Consider the following 18386-nt stretch of genomic DNA (forward strand, 5'->3'; position numbering starts at 1 on the left):
TCAATAAAGCTTCACCACTGAGCTAGAGTTCAGAGGACATCAGGAAACTTTAGACTATTACATTTTTGAAAATTAAATGAATCACAAGCTCATTTATCAAAAAGAATGAAACATTCTCTTAAACCTAAGTAAACAATAATGAAAACATAAGTTATAAAGTATACTAGTGGTTTTCCTCTTCCCATCCATTGTAACGTTACTGAAATAATGTTGCTACGTGACTGCCTGTAGTATTAGTAGAAGCTAAACAGATACTGGCTGAAGGAGTGAGCTACCACTATACTTCCGAAGTACGTAGCATGACGGAATCAACGCCAGCTCTTAATTTGCATGAATATTAATTTCATCAGTTTGGAAATAAATGCAAATGGTCTCACAGTTTCAGGAATAAAGATCAGCTTCTTTCAGTATTTAGACCTAACTTACTTCTTACCTGTACAACAGTTTCTTGTCTCATTTTCATGGATAAAAATAGAATTTTCCTTCCAAACTATGAAAAGTTAGTGAAAGTCAGAGCCCCTGACCTTAGACTAGCCTGGATGCCCTGGTATAAATTAATTCCTAACCACAGTTAGTTTATAATCTAACAACAGTGTTAGGCTATATGCAAATGACAAAAATATATACCAGGGAATGGTAAGTGCAAGATCATGTCCTCCTTCTGCTTAAAATCCCGGTTTTAACGGCTACATGCTGCGCGGCCCGGAGGATGTGTCGTGAGTATACCCTGGTCCACCCCAGACTCCTTGTTCGCCGCTCACCAGCCCCGCTGGCCAGCTTTTTACACTTCAGATACACCAGGGTCTTTTCAACTGCTGCTTCCTCTGCCTGGAACATTCTTCCTCCAAACCGTCAAGGGCTGGCTCCTTTTGTCACTTAGGTTTCACTTCAAATGCTACCCTAACTTTCTCCCTCACCTCAGCCCACATTACTGTTAGATTTTAATATGATCAATAAAATGAGCATTTTCTGATACAGTATTTATATTTTACTTGTTTGACCTGCCTATCATCTGTCTCTCCTCCTAGAATGAAGCTCCACAAAACCAGAGCCTTGGTGTGTTTCACCCAGGACCTAGGATAGCACCGTGTGAGCGGCAGGGGCTCGATAGATCTGGTTAAAGCATGAACGCTCACATGCCACGTATTTCCACCTCGGCATCTGGCGCAGGGCTCATCACGTAATAGCTACCTCTCGAAAGACTGCAATCCAAATGCCTTCCTATTATGTCAAGACGAAGTCTGAGCCTTTCGGATGGCATTAGGACCTCTCCTGTCTTAGACCCTGTCCACCTCTCCTACTGCCGTTCCTCTCCCGTTTTACTCTCTACAAATACTGAATTTCCTGCTGTGACCTGAGCAGACCAGGCTCTTTCACACTGCCATGCTTTTCCATTCGGTGCCCCCTTGCCTGGGATGTCCCAATCGCCACGAAGCCTGTCCTTTGCCACCGTCACCCCCGATGCATAGCTGATTGCTCCACTCTGAGTTTTCACAAAGCCTTGAACATATCTCTTCCTGAGTTCCTATTTTTTTAAAAAGCCTTGTCTCTCTTAATATACAGTGAACTCCCTGAGAACAGGGTGATGCCCTATTCTTTCTAGCGTCTAGCTGAATGCCTGGTGCCCACTGAAATCAAAACAAATACTTGTTGAATTGAATCATCTAAACTTTAGCTATACTAGGACAAGCATTTTAAGGATTGCTAATAAGGAAGCCAAAATGCCTTCATTTCGAAATGTGTCTGCTTACTGCTAAAGAGGATTCATACATGTAAAATAATCAGCCTACTACGAACACGAGAATTCACCTTACTACAATCAGATCTGATACATTAGTCTAGATCTAATAACTACATTAATTTTGTTAACACTGACAAAAATACAGTATTTCCCTAATATTTACCAAGGTATAAAAGCACATATGACAGAGCTATAGCAATTACATAAAAAGAATATCCATTATAATCTTTAAAAAAAAAAACCACTAAGAAAACTAATACTTACTTATTTTTGGCCATTAGCTTGAAATCTGGCTTACTTCTCACAGGCCTTTCCAAAAAACAATACTAGTGGTTCCAACGTCTTTTTAAAAGGTTTCATTGAACAACTGCTAACACAGCTGGCCTGAGGTTTTAATCCCGATCCCAGCACCGATCACATACACCCAGAACAGAGCAAGAGGAGAAAAAACGAAAGCGGCCCTTCGAGGAAGACACAGCCCGCAGGTGACGCCGCCACCCAGAAGCGCCTGTGCACGAACCTGATCGCGCTCTGCGACGCGCAACGCTCATTAAAACCCAGGAGATTTTTAACCTGCAGGTCATTCCTTCCACCTGTCGACTTTAGAACAAAATCGGATTGGACTGCATCTCATTTAAAACAACCTACCAGGTTAGAAATACTGGAAACAAATCAAAGAATTTCAAAACTGTTTTGAAAAGAAAGCAAGGGCCAGGACAGAGCGCTAAAAGGAGCCCAGATTGGCCATGCACCGGCCCCCGTCTCTCCCCACCTCAGGCAGCTGGCTGTTAGCATTGTCCGGAGAAGCCTCCAGACTTGGGGTCCCATCTCTGATGTGAAGCACCTCTTCTGCTGTGACGCTGCCCGTGGAGTCCCGAGAGGGGAGGAGGGCGTCGGGCTGGTCCGGGACCGTTTCATCCGCAGCCGAATCGCTGTTCAGCTAAAGGGAGAAACGGCAGAACGAGGAATGCGCTTGTGAGTCAGCGGCGGTCACAGAAGCCACAAGAGACGGTCTCTATCACGAAATATTTTAGGGGTTAGTTGTAAAGAGCTTCCGCGATTTCCTAAAATGACCTTTCTTTCCACCCAGGGTACGCCGGCGTGGGTGCCTGCCAACGTAAGCGCTGACCCCTCGGCACAACTAACTGCACAAACAGGTTCCATTTTGCTAAACAGAAACTATCAAAGGTGAAGAGCTCTGTGTAACTGTGTAAACCTTGAGCTAAACTCGTATTTTTTATGGTAATGTTTTGTCTTTCAGTTGGTCTGAGGACTTTAAAGGCAGGAGCTCTCTGACCCCCGGGTGGTCGCACGAAGCAGTCTGAACTGGCAACTCCCCTATTTAAACAAGGATCAATTCCACCCAATTGCAATAAGACGAAAAGAGTTAGGAAAATGATGCAAAGTTGTTACAATGGCAATCTGTTACTGGTGGGGTTTATTTTCTTTGAAAAATAGTAATTATTAATTAGGAAAAAGAAAATATTACACTTTTTCCTTTTAAGCAGGGTTATAATTTTTTCAGAATTAATATTTAAAATAAGAAACATCAAGTTCCTGATTTAGAGTATGTTAAGGCTAAACTTAAATTTTTTTTCCTATAAGGAGGAAGCAACTTCCAAAAAAAAAAGTTTTTCTTTTTCACCCTCAATACCACCACGCCTGGGGTGGGCCTGGGAAGCAGACAGTCAGGTCTGCCCCGTGGCTCTCGTGAGAGCTAATCTTTATTGAGCACTTACTATACGCGAGGTGGCTTTCCTCCTCCTAAAATTCCCAGCAAGCGGACGCTATCGGGAGTCCTGTTTTAAAGGAGAGGTTAGGTAACTTGACCACAGTCACGCGGCGAGCGGAGCCAGCCCGAGCCTACAGGTGCACGGAGGCGAGGCCGCAGCGGGTGCGGCGGTTTGGGTGCCCCCAGCCACAGCTGAACAGAGGCAAAGCCAGCCCGAGCCCAGAGTCTGGCCCCATAGACACTGAATGCGCCTCGGTCAGTCAGTCAAGGTCGCCAGCAACTTGACCACTCCTTTGAACGACAACAGCCCCACGGAGGACGACCAGGCCCTCCAAACCCATGTACCAGTCGTGCGTCCCGGGACAAGACATTTAATCTGCAGAACTGCAATAACCAGTCCTGCCGCGCGTGGCTGCGGGGAGAGGTGCGGTGACTATTGCACGTAAAATACCTGCAGTGGGGCCTGGCGCACTGCAACTGCTCAGTAAGCGGTAACCGGCTGTCGCTATCGGTAGCAGTTTACCATTTAACGCTTAGATTGCGGTGGGCAACAGTGAGATATCAGAGCAGGAGAGCTGGGAGGAGGCCAACCACAAAGCGACAACTCCGCACGTCGTCTGAAGCTGTCTCGGGCCCGCCGTTGCACATGGCGGCCAGCACTTTGCCAGCGGAGGGTGGAACAAATGGGTCTCAATTAAAGGGGGTCTAGTTTAGTCTAGCATGAAAAAGGCATTCCCATAAGCGCTGCGTACCTGTAGCCGGCGCCTGGTCTCCCGGTTGCTTCCGTGTCACCTGCACCAGGGTGGCTATTCTACCTGCCCCCTTGCTGCTCACACAGCCCTTCCCAAGCCCCGACCCTACCGCTGCGCTGCTACGGCCTTCCCTGCACGCCCGCCTTTCCTGCACGCCCGCCGTTCTGAAACAGCAGACTACTGCTGCGGCGTCCAGCCTGTGGGACGGGAGTCAAAGCCCCCACATAACCGACTTGATCTGGAAAGGGACCCCAGTCGTGCTCTGTCCTTCCAGGCTAACCAGGAAAGAAAAGTGGGTGGCGAATTAAGCGGTGTTGTTTGCACACACTGATACGAAAAATTGGTATTGATCAAGACGAGGGCCTTGAAAAGTGCCCAGAGCAACTTACCGCGACTAGGAGAGAGGCAAGGTAAGATATGCCTCAGTGCTAACGGGTGTGCAGTTTCAACTCTATCGGCTTAGTTCTGTCATGAACAACAGAACAGCACACCATTGCCACTGCAACTTTGCATCTTCACTTCAGTGTGTGCATTCTACCCATATTAAAATAAAAACTGGGAAATCGAGAAACAATAATTACTGAGTTGGAGGTTAAGAGGGAAATGGGAGCAGCTGTCTCTACATGCAAAGGGAACTGTATACCATCTGCGTGCGCGAGAGTATCTGGCTTGCAGTGAGAGCCGCTTCTTCTTCCGAGGACTCGTCCGTGTCCTCCTGGTTTGTCAGGTTCAGGCTGGGGGTGCTGCTAGAACACTGGTATTCCTGGAGGGAGGGCGTGTCCCCTTTGTCGATACTGTCCAGTGACCGCCTGCGGACTCCCCAGTTGAAATTGTCCATGCTTTCACCCTAGAAAAAGCGAGACGTGATTTATAAGACCTCAAATGTATGTATAAATGTAGGAAATGTAATATACCAGGAAAACATATACCAAGACGAAAAATACTTAATGCATCATCAAAAGCAGAGTTTCAATCAGCCCTTCAATTTCTTTAAACTCCTAACTCGCCATTAAGTATTTATGTTTAAAGGGACCAAAATTATTTGGTTGACAATCTGTGTTAACTAAATTTTCTTGACTTTCTATCTCGTATTACTGGGGACCAACCAAATCTAGTATCTAGGCCACTTCTATTCTAATACACAAACACGAATGAGACTACAAAGAAGACAAATACATCGCAGATGACAAGTAAACAATCAACAACACCGAGCTACAACTTACCTGCAGCTCCTGGTTAGCAAAAAGGAAAACACACAGAATTAGAAAGAACGAAGACAAACATTCAAATATATGCTACACTTTTGGGGGGAAACTCTGTGATTTCTCAAACTCAAAGACTGATTCAAGCTCTGGATTAAGCTTTGTGCAGGAAGCCGACATGTGATTCAAACTACTTCGTTAGGCATCATATATCATGAAAAAGTCAGAGACAGACACTTAAAACAACATTTCTATGATACACTTTGGCAACACAAACTTTAAGAAAATCTTCCAAAATTTACATAGATTTCATACTTGGTACAATGCAAATACTGACTTAAAATACCCACATTCAACTGACAACATACAAAGTCATAATTAGTTTAGTCTGTAGGATGGCTCTGGCTAAATTCGATGGTCATTTTTTACTATAAAATAATTTAAAATCAAGATCGCAGCTATCAAGATACAACCGTTGCCAGTTTCAAAGGAATTATGACAAATTTCAACTTCATACCACTTAAGGATTTATATAAGTTATGTTTCTGTCATTATAAGCTGATCCTGCTTTTATAAGGCTATAAATACAATTCTTACAATCTTTCTCAGGCCTTGATAGGACAAATGACACTGAGTTGGCTAGCAAAATATGATTTATTTGTATCACTTTACTTAGGAAGGCATTGTCCAGATTAGACGTTTTCAGATTTTTCTTTTCTTTTTTATAAAATAAAGCAGAAGAGTATTTATTTCAAGTGAAATTTTAGATGGAAGTCAATTGTGCAAAACTACTAAAACCAGAGCTGCTCTGGTCGAAGACAATACCCAGGAGCTCTGCTCATTTGGCCTTCGGACCTGTCCCTGCTGTTTCGCAAGGTATCTTAGAAGCCCAGGGCTCTGCAGGTCCAAGTTTGAAAACCACGTTCCTAAGGACATTTTAAATATTATTATGCAGTGTAACACATAATCATGGCAGCAGCCCTTAATATATATTTGGTGAGTGAATAGACACTGTGGGCTTTTAAAGCAGGGGGACATTTTAGAAGTTTCATTAGTAATTAAGCTTGTTTTGTAGCAATCAAAAGATATTTTGTTACCATGTTTTAAATAAGATTAGATCAAAGTTCCAGAAAGTCTGTATCATTTGATTTGGACTGATTATAAGGTACAAATTAGCATCCTCAGCCCTGCCCCTCAGATTGCTGTGACTTGCATTGAAGACAGAACTACAATAAGCATCTTTAATCCATTCTGACTAAGGTTCTATTAACAGCCATGTTCATTACTACTGGCATTTTGGAGTGCTGGATGAACTTGAAAGCATTTACAGTGCTCTTTAAACAAAAAAAGGTAAACAAACAACAACAAAAAATAACCCTACCATTACGAAAATGTCAAGAGCCTGCCTTTAGTATTTTAAAATCTGAACTGAGAAAAAAACAAATAACTACGCAAGAGTTTAGAAGCTGCTCATGGCCTTAAGGTAGAACAACAGGTTTCTTTGACTCATCCCACTCTGCTGCCTGGTTGTGCGAGTCTGTCCTATTTCCTACAATATGGTTTTCAAATGATGAGTGTGAAATCAGTCTTAGGGGGTGGTGACCTGCCCTTTTTGGGGAAAAAAAAAATGAAATGAAAAGAAAAGAAAAGAATAGAAAATATCAACATGCACAGCATAGAGTAAGGATGCATATTCTTAAAACCTTTAAAGGCGTGTCTGTGTATATACACGTGGAAGTTATATAAAATATATTAACTGTGGAATAGTGTCAAAAAAAGTTTAAAAGCTACTCTCCTCCAAGGTGCTGAATAGTGCTTGCTCTTGAGTTGCTATGAACCTGCACAACTGTGTCTTTGGGAGCATGTACACGGTGAAGCATTAAACAGGAGCCCGCACAGCTCCCGAGCTGGCACGAAGGCATCTGTGCGACTCTGAGGCACCGTGGTCATGTCCTCACATCTGCAGGGCGAGCAGAAGCACACGAGGAGGGGAATCTCACCTCCCTCAACCGGTCTCCTGTCAACAGCTAACAGTGCGATATGGGATGGGCCGTCACATTTTAGCCACAGGAAACATCCCTTTGATAGAGTTGATGAATGCATATGAGCTATATGAGTTTTGGTTCTTCAGAAAAAGTTACATCAAGAAATGATGTATAGATACTTGATATTAAGGCATTTTCGTCTTCTTGCATACAGATATTTGTAACAATTTAAGAATGTATACTTTTTTCTTTTTTTTTTAACCTATTTGACATAAACTTTTCAGGGTTAAGAGACTGTGTTTTAGGGAACTGATCTCAGGTCCAGGAATGGATCCCTGCTAGCCTAAGATAACTAGGGCAATACTGTCCTATTTACAACGGTGACTGTTTCAGAAATTGGTGTGTGTCCCAACTCGGGCCAATGAGATGTGTCAGGAAGTTTGCTCAGAGCATTCAGGAAAGCAACTTCTTCACTTTTCCGAGAGCATTTCTGGAAGCTGCCGTGTGTGATCTTACGTTCGCACACAGCAGCGACAGCCACCTCGCTGTAGCGTGAGGTCAAGCTGACTTGCAGAGGAGGGCGGAGCCCAGAGAACTGCAGAGAAACAGCCAGAGACTTCGCTGAGCCACAGCTGAGTATAAGCTCTCACTCTGGACGAGCACAGTTTTGTGAGCGAAGAAAGCTACTTTTTGAATTTAAATTTCCGTTTACATTGATACGAGAAAGCGTCTATCAATATAATCCAGACTGAATCAACTTAGAGGAGAAAGCCTTTTGGGTATTCAATGAAACGAGGCATGTGAGAGAGTCAGCTCCGTCATGAAGAAGAAAGTGGTCAGGAACGTCATAGGAAGAGTTCTAGAAAGACAAAGCCTTCTTGACAGTCAATATAGTGGTAAGTGCCACCCTCTTTAAAGTTGTTTGATCGATTTTAATATAATTTTTTATTTTTTTGTTGCATGTTAATTTGTATACCTCCTGCAAAATATTTAAGACTAAAGCACACCCTAAAAATAATTTTGAAGAAATTTTTTATGTTTCCAAAGATAAAGATGAAAAGCTGACAGTTCTTTTATTTCATACTTATTCTGCTATCAGTTAATTGTGGTAATCACATTTAGTTCCTAATTTAGAGTTTCGCCTTTATGATCTTACACTGACCCCAGTGAGGAATGACCCTCTGGTCAAATCCTTAGTTCTCACACAACCGTAACTACTCTATAAATATGAACGTAGAAAGGCCCCAGCCTCACCTCTGCGTCTTCCAGTTCAACATCTAAAAAGTCAAAATCCTTAAAAACACCAAACTGTTGTTCGCTGCTGTTATCTTCCACGGCTGCTTCTTCCTCCTGAATTATGTCCTCTGTCGTAGAGATTAGGCTGGTCTGTTGGTCACCGACCTCCAAATCCTCATTAGAAGAAAATACAACCTGACACCCCACACGGGAAAAAAAAAAAAAAAAAGACAAAAAGAATAAAAGTCCATCTGTCAGATTTGTCACTCTGCACATGAGCTATCAGCGTCCCAAAGCCACTGTAGGCCTCGACCTTCAACAACTTCAGAGCTTAAATTTGGTCTTCATGTCCAACGAGTCAAATCCCTAATTAGCCCCGCTGCCAGGTATCCCAACAGACAGGTATCTTTTTTATTCTTAGTTAATACCATAAGTTAGGTGAATTAGAAAAGGCAGGCAAGGAGGCAGAATCATTTCTTCAGGGAATGAATGATTTTTAAATCTTTACACATGTCCTTGTGATTACTCACCGATGGATTCTTTGGGAGACCGGATTCCGGACCACAGAGAGAAAGCACATTCATTAGCTTTTCTCTTGTTCTTCGCTAAAGAAAAAAAAAAATTCAAATGTTGGGATTACTGATGAAATAAGACATATTCTCAAGTTTTCACACATATAACGAAACCGATTCTTCTGTTCTGTGACTGTGCAATTGGCTATTACTCACGTACCTGCGATAACTGTGGCCTTTTCCAACTAACAGGAACCAGGGCATTAGAATTAGAGCCAGAAGACGTGGAGGAAGTACTTCTAGTGACCGCGATGACTTTTGGTTTCCCATTTCTTCCAGCTGCACTGTGCTGGTCGCCATATTTATTTCCAATAATTGGAGTCTACACAGAAACAAAATGCCAGTGTTTGGCTCAAATATTTCTGCATAAACTTATAAGACTTAACATTTTTTTTTTACAAACAGCCAAAAAAAACAACATAAAGAGAGAAATTACTTAGCATGAGGTAGATGTTATAAAAACCAAAGGTAATGATATCTTTTTTTTTTTTAATCATGAGACTTGACTTTATTGGAAATAACTTTATATCTGGGATTATCAGAAAGCCTATTCCTATTCTAAATGCAATCTGCTTTCTTTAAAAACCACCAGCTCCACCTCCCCCTTGCCATGGTGGTAAAACATATCCTCCTTGTGGAAAGCTTGGAAAATATAAAAAAGATTTTTAAAAAATCACCTGTATTCTCACCAGATTTAATAGCTGTTAAATTTTGGTGTTTTTCCAATGCATACAGTTAAGTGTGCTTCAATAATGTGGTTTAGCAAATATTGATGATAAGTGACAACTTCAAAGAGGAAAATTTCTATGTAGGTTCTTACTACAAATCTTATGTGTAATAGTCCCAAAATTTATTTCAGTAAAAATTCTATGATAATGCAAAACTCCTTTGTATTTATTTTGGTTTGCACAGTATTTTAAATTTGCATTTGAAGAAAAAATTCAAGGTCACGTACATGTCATACGAGTAAATCTCTTTATCTGTTTCCTTCTTGTTTCCCTAGCCTCAAATACTACCAACTCCCTCCAGAACTTCACACTCCAGCAAAACTGAGCTTGCTATTGTTTCCCAAACACACTATGATCTTTTATAGACCTACATTTGGCACGTGTTGGCTCTTTTGCATGGGAAATCCAGAAAGTAAACCCCTAATCATCTTTTCATGTTGAGTCCAGACTTCTAAGGAGTCTTCTCTCACACCGCCACCCCCTCTGTGTAATCAAACTTGGACATTTACCATCCTGTCAATTCTTCTACTGTGCCTGTCTCTTCTACTACACGCGTGTCCCCGGGGCCATGTATAATCACCTCTGTACTTCCAGTACATCTCCAGTGTCCATGCATGGCAAGTACTAAAGAATTTTTGGTGAAACGAATGGAAATTAAGCATATAAAATGTTCTAAGAATTGGCATTACTGCTTCAAATAAAATAATTAAGTTATACGATCAATTTATAACTCAGAAGAAACAGGAATGCCAAGTTTCTCTATCATGTTCTCATGCTACATATTTCATATTAGAAATTCTCATATGTTAATTAACTTCAAAGTTAGCAATAAACATATTCTCTATTTAAAAAAAATAACCTAAAAGACCTACAAAAAATTTTTGGATAAATTCTATTACCAAGACTAAAACTGCAATAAAAAATATTTTTATCTATATAATCCTAATCAATAAAAACGTAATTAGATCTCCAATTTTTTTTCATCTTTCTCAAGCTCCCTAAAATACTTGATCAATAACTTCCTTCTTAAAAAACCGCATTTCCGTGGCTTCCAAAAGACCATTTCAATAGAATCACAGCCACCAAGAGTCAGGTGCCAGAGGAAGAAAACTCAGGATTCCCAGTAAGGGTCAAAAATCTTGACATGAGATTTGTATTAATATGTAACAAAGTCAGGCTTCGGCTGTCCTTCTGGACTGGTGGGCCCTACCTTTGTCTAGCCCTAAAATATTTGGCTTCTCAGGTTTCACTTTATTTTAGCCTTGTTTTCTTTTTAGTTTTCCTTCCATGGTTTTAGCTACCCACTTATGCGACACTGAAAACCCTCCATCTAATTGTCCACTAGGCATCTCCATGAGTATGTTTTAGTCACTTCAGAGTCTACGTGTCCAAGAGCCAACTCGTCACTGTCTCCTTCCTGGGGCCACCATTCATCCACCGTCAGGGCCATTCCTCAAACCCTTGATGCCTCCTCCTCCCTCCCATCAGATCCCATCAGTCACTCCCTTGGTCTTTTTGTAAACTATCGTTTCCCTCTTCCTTTCCTCTGCAATTGTTTTGGGATAGTGCCACATTATCTTGTGCCCAGATCATTCTAACAGATTCTTTACTGATTTTCCTCCCTCCTCCCTGGGCTATTTTCCATCTTGTTACAAGAGTGATCTTCCTAAAATGCAAATCCTGATATTTGCTATTCCAGCTAAAAATCCATTAAGAGCTACTACTGTGTTAACATAAAACCAGCTTGTTACTATGGAATGTAAGATCTCTATGCTCTCGCCCTTCCTGAGCATCCAGCCTCATCTCTCATCACGCTCTACCTGCATTCTCTCAACTCTGCACTCAAGGTACGCTGTACTATTGGAAGCATCCAGAACACCACGCTTTCCCACACGTACAAGCCTTCATTCACACACACTCCGCTTCCCTGGATTTAACCTCTCCTCCCCAAATTCCCTGTCTAGGGTTACTCTGTCTTTCAACCCTCAGCTCAAATGCTACTTCCTTGCTGAGACCATGCCTGCAGGTAGGTGCTATATATTCCCACAGCACTTTTAATTTACTTCCAGTCAAGCACTGATCAGCATGTGTATCTGCCTCCTCCCCACCCCTACCCTGCTTTTCATAACAGCCGTCACAGGCGTCTGCCACTCAGGATGAGCTCAGTCAGCGCCTGTGGGATGAGAGGATGAATGAATGAATATTCCCAAATGAGCATCTTTATCGATTCCTGAGCATCTTACCTCAGATATGTCAAAATGGAAATCTAAAGTCTTCCCAGGCAACTCCTTAGAAACATTATTAAAAATCTTAGTGAAGGATATTTCAGGAGAACCTATATCTCCTCCATAGGTCTTGGGGACATCGTTGGGTACAACAAGACTTGCAGAGCGTGACACCACCAGTTTTAATATGTTAAGGGCTTCCTTCCAGTAAGGACTCTGGTTTAAAAGATAATTAACACATAAGAGTTACAAATACGTATTTATGTAAGAATAATTTAGTATACACTGTAGACTATGAAAATAATATTTACATACATAATGATACCAAATCAGAATATCTTACTTTTCTCCCAATAAATCTTTTATAATTATCATTAATTTGGAAAGTCTAATATGATAATCTCGCAATAGTGGTAAACAAAAGGGTTGTGGATGCTTGAACTTTCTAGGTGAATGAAGTTTATGGCTTTAAGATTCTAACATTTAAATATTTTAAGTCTTACAGATACTTTTTTAACATACGCTTTCTTTCTCAGACATAAAGATATTAAATACTAGAACATATTTTGGACATGTTTTCTTGATAACCCATGCTCCAAATAATGACTGTCTATACTACACTAAAGTGTTTCTCAGGGATTACTGAGTTGTACAGGGTGAGTTTTTTCTCCCCTAAATATTTGTGGCTATGTTTTTAAAGTTATTTTTCTGGTTTTTTCCTACCAACATAATTTAGGAGTGATTTACATGTTAGATGTATATGTGGAGAAGAATCAATGTTTGATAAACAATTTATAGTATCTTTCTTTTACCATTTACTTAAAAGAATACATAGAAAAAACTGCTTTTTTTCTTATTTATGGTACCAAAATCATATCTCAACCTTCTATTATACATATTCTTTCACAGTTGACATCTAAAGAAAGAAAGACACCATTAAAACAACAATAGCAGGCCGGGTGCGGTGGCTCAGGCCTGTAATCCTAGCACTCTGGGAGGCCCAGGCGGGCGGATTGTTTGAGCTCAGGAGTTCGAGACCAGCCTGAGCAAGAGCGAGACCCTGTCTCTGCTAACAATAGAAAGAAATTAATCAGACAACTAAAAACATAGAGAAAAAAAAAATTAGCCGGGCATGGTGGCGCATGCTTGTAGTCCCAGCTACTCGGGAGGCTGAGGCAGAAGGATCGCTTGAGCCCAGGAGTTTGAGGTTGCTGTGAGCTAGGCTGACGCCACAGCACTCTAGCCCGGGCAACACAGTGAGACTCTGTCTCAAAAAAAAAAAAAACAATAGCAAAAAGGAAGTGACAAATTTTTGGCAGAACTGAGTTATCCAATTTAGTTATAATAACAACATCTTGATACGAAGGTACCTAAAACACAAAATATTTAATAACAAAAAGTCCACATTATACTGTGACATTTTAAGGTCATTGTTCAAAAAAAGTTTATATGTAACAAAGTCATGACTAAGTAGAAATTATCCTTTTTTTCTGACAAATAATTAGAAGCTCTGGGCATCATGAAATGCTAAACTTCTTCAGGGACGTTTCCATAAATTACAGTGGTAGGTGTGTTCTAAATGTAAGAAAATGTTTACTTTTTAAATACAGCACAAGTTACTGCAAAGAGCCATCAGCTAAATTACGATCTTCGTTCACACAAGATTTAAAAAGAGATTTGGAAAGAAATTTGAGTCACCATTTTAAAATTAGGAGATTTTAGAAAGAAATCTAGATTTTAAGCGTCTCTACAAATGAGAAGTTCTGGGTACACTGGACCTGTACTCCAACGTGACAACCATCAGGGAAGCTAAGCTGTGATGTCCCTTTTAGACGGGGAACGTGCAGTTCTCTGAGCCACAAACCTGCTCCCTCTGGTTACTTGCTTGTGCGGTGCACATGTGCACTTGTGGTCCTGAACTGTATCCATGGTTCACGAATTAGTAATTCAATGTGGTATGTGTTTCTACGTGAGACCCAGCAAATATTTGATAAGTTAACTTCATTAAGTTTTAAGAAGAAGAGAGAAATGTGCCTTGGAAAGAAGTATAATTATCTGGAGAAGCCTTACTCATTAGGGGATAAGAGAGAGAAGAAAATGGCCACCAAAAACTCTTAACATTTTTTGAATATTTGCAATCACCGATTTTCAAGGTAATCTGGATTATGTAACTGAATACCTAAAAAAAAAAAAAAACCCTTTAATACAGGTTTATTACTTTAAGGTATGGACTAGAGCAAATTCATTGCTAGCAAGTATTTCCCTAGGTTGTGCTTTAGTGAATGCAAATATAACTGGAGCACACACACAAAATTAATCTATTAAGGCTGTTCTCTTTGCTAAGTTGTATCCACCCTACTGACACACTCAGCAATCAATGCCTTTCCTAACAGATAGTTCAAAGGTGAAATTCAGTACAGACCAGGTTGACTTGTCATCATTTACATTTAAATCAGGCTTGATTTTCTACTTTCTAAATATCTGATATTTTTCATCAGACACAAAAAGTAACATTAAAATACAGGCTCCTCAAAGAGATCCTCTAAAAGTAGTATTTGTTCGCTATGTAGAATCTGGTTAAAAAACAGAAAGGTACAAAGAAGGAAAGAGCAATGAGTCACAATTCTAATTTCCAGAGATGGTGACCACTGCCATTTGTGTATACACATTCCTTCTACTCCTTACTGAAATGCATGTTTGTAGATGGAATTGTTAAAATCAGAAGTAGGAATCAGGCCAGGTGCGGTGACTCACGCCTGTAATCCTAGCACTTTGGAGGCTGAGGTGGGAGGATCACTTGAGGCCAGGAGTTTGAGGCTAGCCTGGGCGACATAGCAAGGCCCCATCTCTACAAAACTAAGAAAAATTAGCTAGGTGTGGTGGCACGTGCCTGTAGTCCAGCTACTCAGGTGGCTGAGGCAAGAGAATTGCTTGAGCCCAGGAGTTCAAGGATGCAGTGAGCTATGATCACGCCTCTGCACTCTAGCCCAAGCAACAGAATGAGACCCTGTCTCCAAAAAAAAAAAAAAAGAGTAGGTGTCACACCAATCCTACCATTCTGCTTCTGCCTTTTGCCACTCACGTTAAGAATATTTTCCATGTTGTAAACATTCCTGAAAACGTGACTTATGGATTAACCACTGTCCTCTTGGACATTTAAGGCATTTCCAATTTTTATGATTATAAATGGTTTTGAGATGAACAATGCTATATGTAAGCTTTGGGGTCACTCACCTGTACATATTTGCCAATAATCTTTATGATCTCCAGGTTGAACTGCTTGACAGGGGCTGCAGACAGGTCAATATGACTCAATAGACTGTAGATAATCTGCAGTAATGACTGCTGCATACTGGACAACCCTTTTTCTAACAGCTAAAAGTAATATTAAAAAGTATGTTTTAATGAGGTTAAAGAAAAACTCAGTATTTACATTTACGATGTTGAAAAACATAATAGATTTAACCTATGAGTTTATAGATTATTAGAAATCTAGAGGCTAATAAAATAAAAGGTAACGTTTATTACTGCTATTTTCCCTGGCTCAGAAAGGAGAATTAGATAATTATTTTTCATCTGAATTGCGGTGTTTTATTTCCTTAACTCATTCAGTTAAAAACCACTTATTTTGGGTTAGAAGGAAAACTGCCATCACCAAAGAATAACTACTTGCAAACCAATCATACCAGTCATGATATTAGCTATATGATCTTATACAAGGTTACTGACCTCTCTGGGCCGTGGTTTTTCTAAGTGCAAAATAGCAGTATCACATACGTTGTAGGGTTTCAAGGGCAGATTAAAGATACATAGTTTTAAAAACATCTAACTAGTTTTCATACAATTGTTAGCAATAGTTTTAGATTTATGAATAACAACAATACAGGGATCAAAAAGCATTCTCTTTACAGAGAGGGAAAATATTGTCCACATGTGGTACACAACAGCCTGCACTGCGCCCGTGCCAGACCTCGGAACCCCATGATCGCATCTTCCGAGAGCGCGAGTGCTACCTTGACAGTGACTTTCATGGTGGCACAGATTGAAGCCAGTCTGTGGCTCTTAAATATTATAAGTGGACAAATATTTCTAATGATTAGGAATCTCTTCCTTTTGAGGTTCTCTTTGTGGCTGTCTACTCAGTAATTTACTTTTCTGGGCATGAAGTTATTTCCCATGCATCAGATAAATATTAACTTTTTATGCTGTTCTACAGGTACTTTTTTTTTGTCATCCATTTTTTTGCCCCCTCAAAATCATATTTTAGATAGGAAGCTGATACGCCATCAAAATAAAAACTTGCCTACCCAGAAATGCTTTTGCATGCTGCGCTATCATTCTAAAAAGGATTTCAAAGCCAAGGGCAAATTTTGTAGAAATAAAAATTATAACCATTCTATAGGATTAAGACCACTAAAAACCTATTTTCCATTTTAAATGAAGGTGAGGTTTACATTATTTAGTTTTATGTCACTTAAGGACGGACAGTGAATAAGGAAATAAACACTTGAAAAAACAAAAACCCATCTTTATAAATAAGAACTTCCTTTGTACTTGAAAGGAATTAACTGTATTTTTCTTTACAGACAATTTGAATATTAGTACTAGTGCTGCTTCTAGAAACTCTGAAATTTCACTTGAAAATTCTGCCATAGAACAGCTAAGAAGACTATAAACACACACACACACACACACACACACACGCACACACGCACGCATATTTGAAAATTTACCTCTGCAAGATAAATCACGAGGCTGAATGTGGTATCTGAGAAGGAGTCATGCAGGTATCTACACACTACGTTGATCCAGTTGGAACAGTCTCTGGAATACGTGTGCGTGCTGTACAGACTCATCATGTGTGCCAGATTGACAAGTGTTGGGCATTTTTCTTCTGCGCAAACCTAGGAGACAAGTAAAATTATTTCATTCACTTAAACGACACAAGTTTAAACTTGATTTATACTAAATGTATTTATTTAATGAAACAATTTACATGTATATTTTAAAGTTTCAATACATTGTATTTCAATACAGTAGGAAAGTTAAACAGAAGAGAAAAGAGCACAGGGCATTATTGAGAACAGCAACAGATAGTATGGAAAGAGGATTCATGTGTCAAACACTTCTGTGGATACCAAATAGTACAGCTTTCTTCAATCTAAAGATCTGTAAAAGTGTCTTCGGTTAAAAACCCACGTATGGTTTTGTAAACCCTAGACGTCATCTTGGAACTGTTTTATCAAAGCCATATGTGGTTCAGTGCACGAGTGCCTAGGCAGGCAGACTCAACCTGGCGATTCTCAGGGGGGCTCAGAGCCGCTGTGCCGGGGGGGAGGAAACGCTTCAGATTCCAGCTGTGGCCAAGACATCTCAGTAGAGCGGCCAGTTCCCAAGAGGCTCAACGTGTGTGACAGAGTCAAAGGACATCATGGCGGGGCTCTGATAAAACTCTGAGTCTTGCATCTCTAATGGATGACAGTCTGCAGAGTAGACCCCAAACTGCTTGCTTTTCAGGAACTCTCCTAAAGCTCTCGGATCCTTGGCTGATCTTTCAGAGGCCACGTCAACATATGCTGACTTCTCAGAGTTTGTTGGATACAATTCTATGGAACCCGAATCAACAAATGTTTGGGGGATCTTACTGACCAAATGCACCTTCTTAGTCTGTCTGTTCCCTGGGTTATTGGTGAGGATGTTCCTTAGCCTCCTCCAGGGGCCACCTGAGTGACGCAGAACTGGAAACAGGCCACGCTAGTCTTCTGTATCTACCTATCCTAAAAGGCCAGCCGCGCTGCAATTTCTGCTTTTATTTTCCTCTTTTCACCTTCTTTACTTACTTTACCTTACTGGTGTTTCATGTGTATTTTCACAACTGCCTAGAACATTTACTAAAGAAATTAGAGTATTACGTTTTGAAATATGCATTTTTTCAACTTTCAAATGAATATCACTGGCTTTTACTTTGATAATTCAGAAACCATTTAATAGGCTACGTTTGTCATTTGGGCATCACCACCGGATGGGCCCAAGATAGAAAGCTACGCAAGGCTGTGCAGAGACTATGCACATGGCACCTTGGAAGTTATTTTATAAAACCATTAAAAGCAGCTGATTTCAAGCATCATCCCTTTGCCCATAAAACAGATACCAGAAAGAAGAAAGAAAAATTTTGTTGATATTTGCCTAGTTATTTGTATTTCAAAATGTTAA

At 40.5% G+C, this 18386-nt stretch overlaps 1 protein-coding gene across 1 annotated transcript in view; it reads right to left on the reverse strand.

The window, feature by feature from the left end:
- FRYL (FRY-like) overlaps window positions 1–18386 on the reverse strand; it is a 157322-nt gene that overhangs the window by 31963 nt on the left and 106973 nt on the right. Inside the window, exons 39-46 of the mRNA XM_012639897.1 lie at window positions 16907–17077; window positions 15408–15548; window positions 12192–12389; window positions 9381–9542; window positions 9179–9253; window positions 8667–8843; window positions 4869–5072; window positions 2514–2681 (exon numbers count right to left, since the gene is read on the reverse strand). Coding sequence (XP_012495351.1) covers window positions 2514–2681; window positions 4869–5072; window positions 8667–8843; window positions 9179–9253; window positions 9381–9542; window positions 12192–12389; window positions 15408–15548; window positions 16907–17077 — 1296 coding nt within the window. The remainder of the gene's footprint in view (window positions 1–2513; window positions 2682–4868; window positions 5073–8666; window positions 8844–9178; window positions 9254–9380; window positions 9543–12191; window positions 12390–15407; window positions 15549–16906; window positions 17078–18386) is intronic.

This window comes from Propithecus coquereli, unplaced genomic scaffold, assembly GCF_000956105.1.
Source record: "Propithecus coquereli isolate 6110/MARCELLA unplaced genomic scaffold, Pcoq_1.0 Scaffold143, whole genome shotgun sequence".
NCBI classification, from domain to species: domain Eukaryota; kingdom Metazoa; phylum Chordata; class Mammalia; order Primates; family Indriidae; genus Propithecus; species Propithecus coquereli.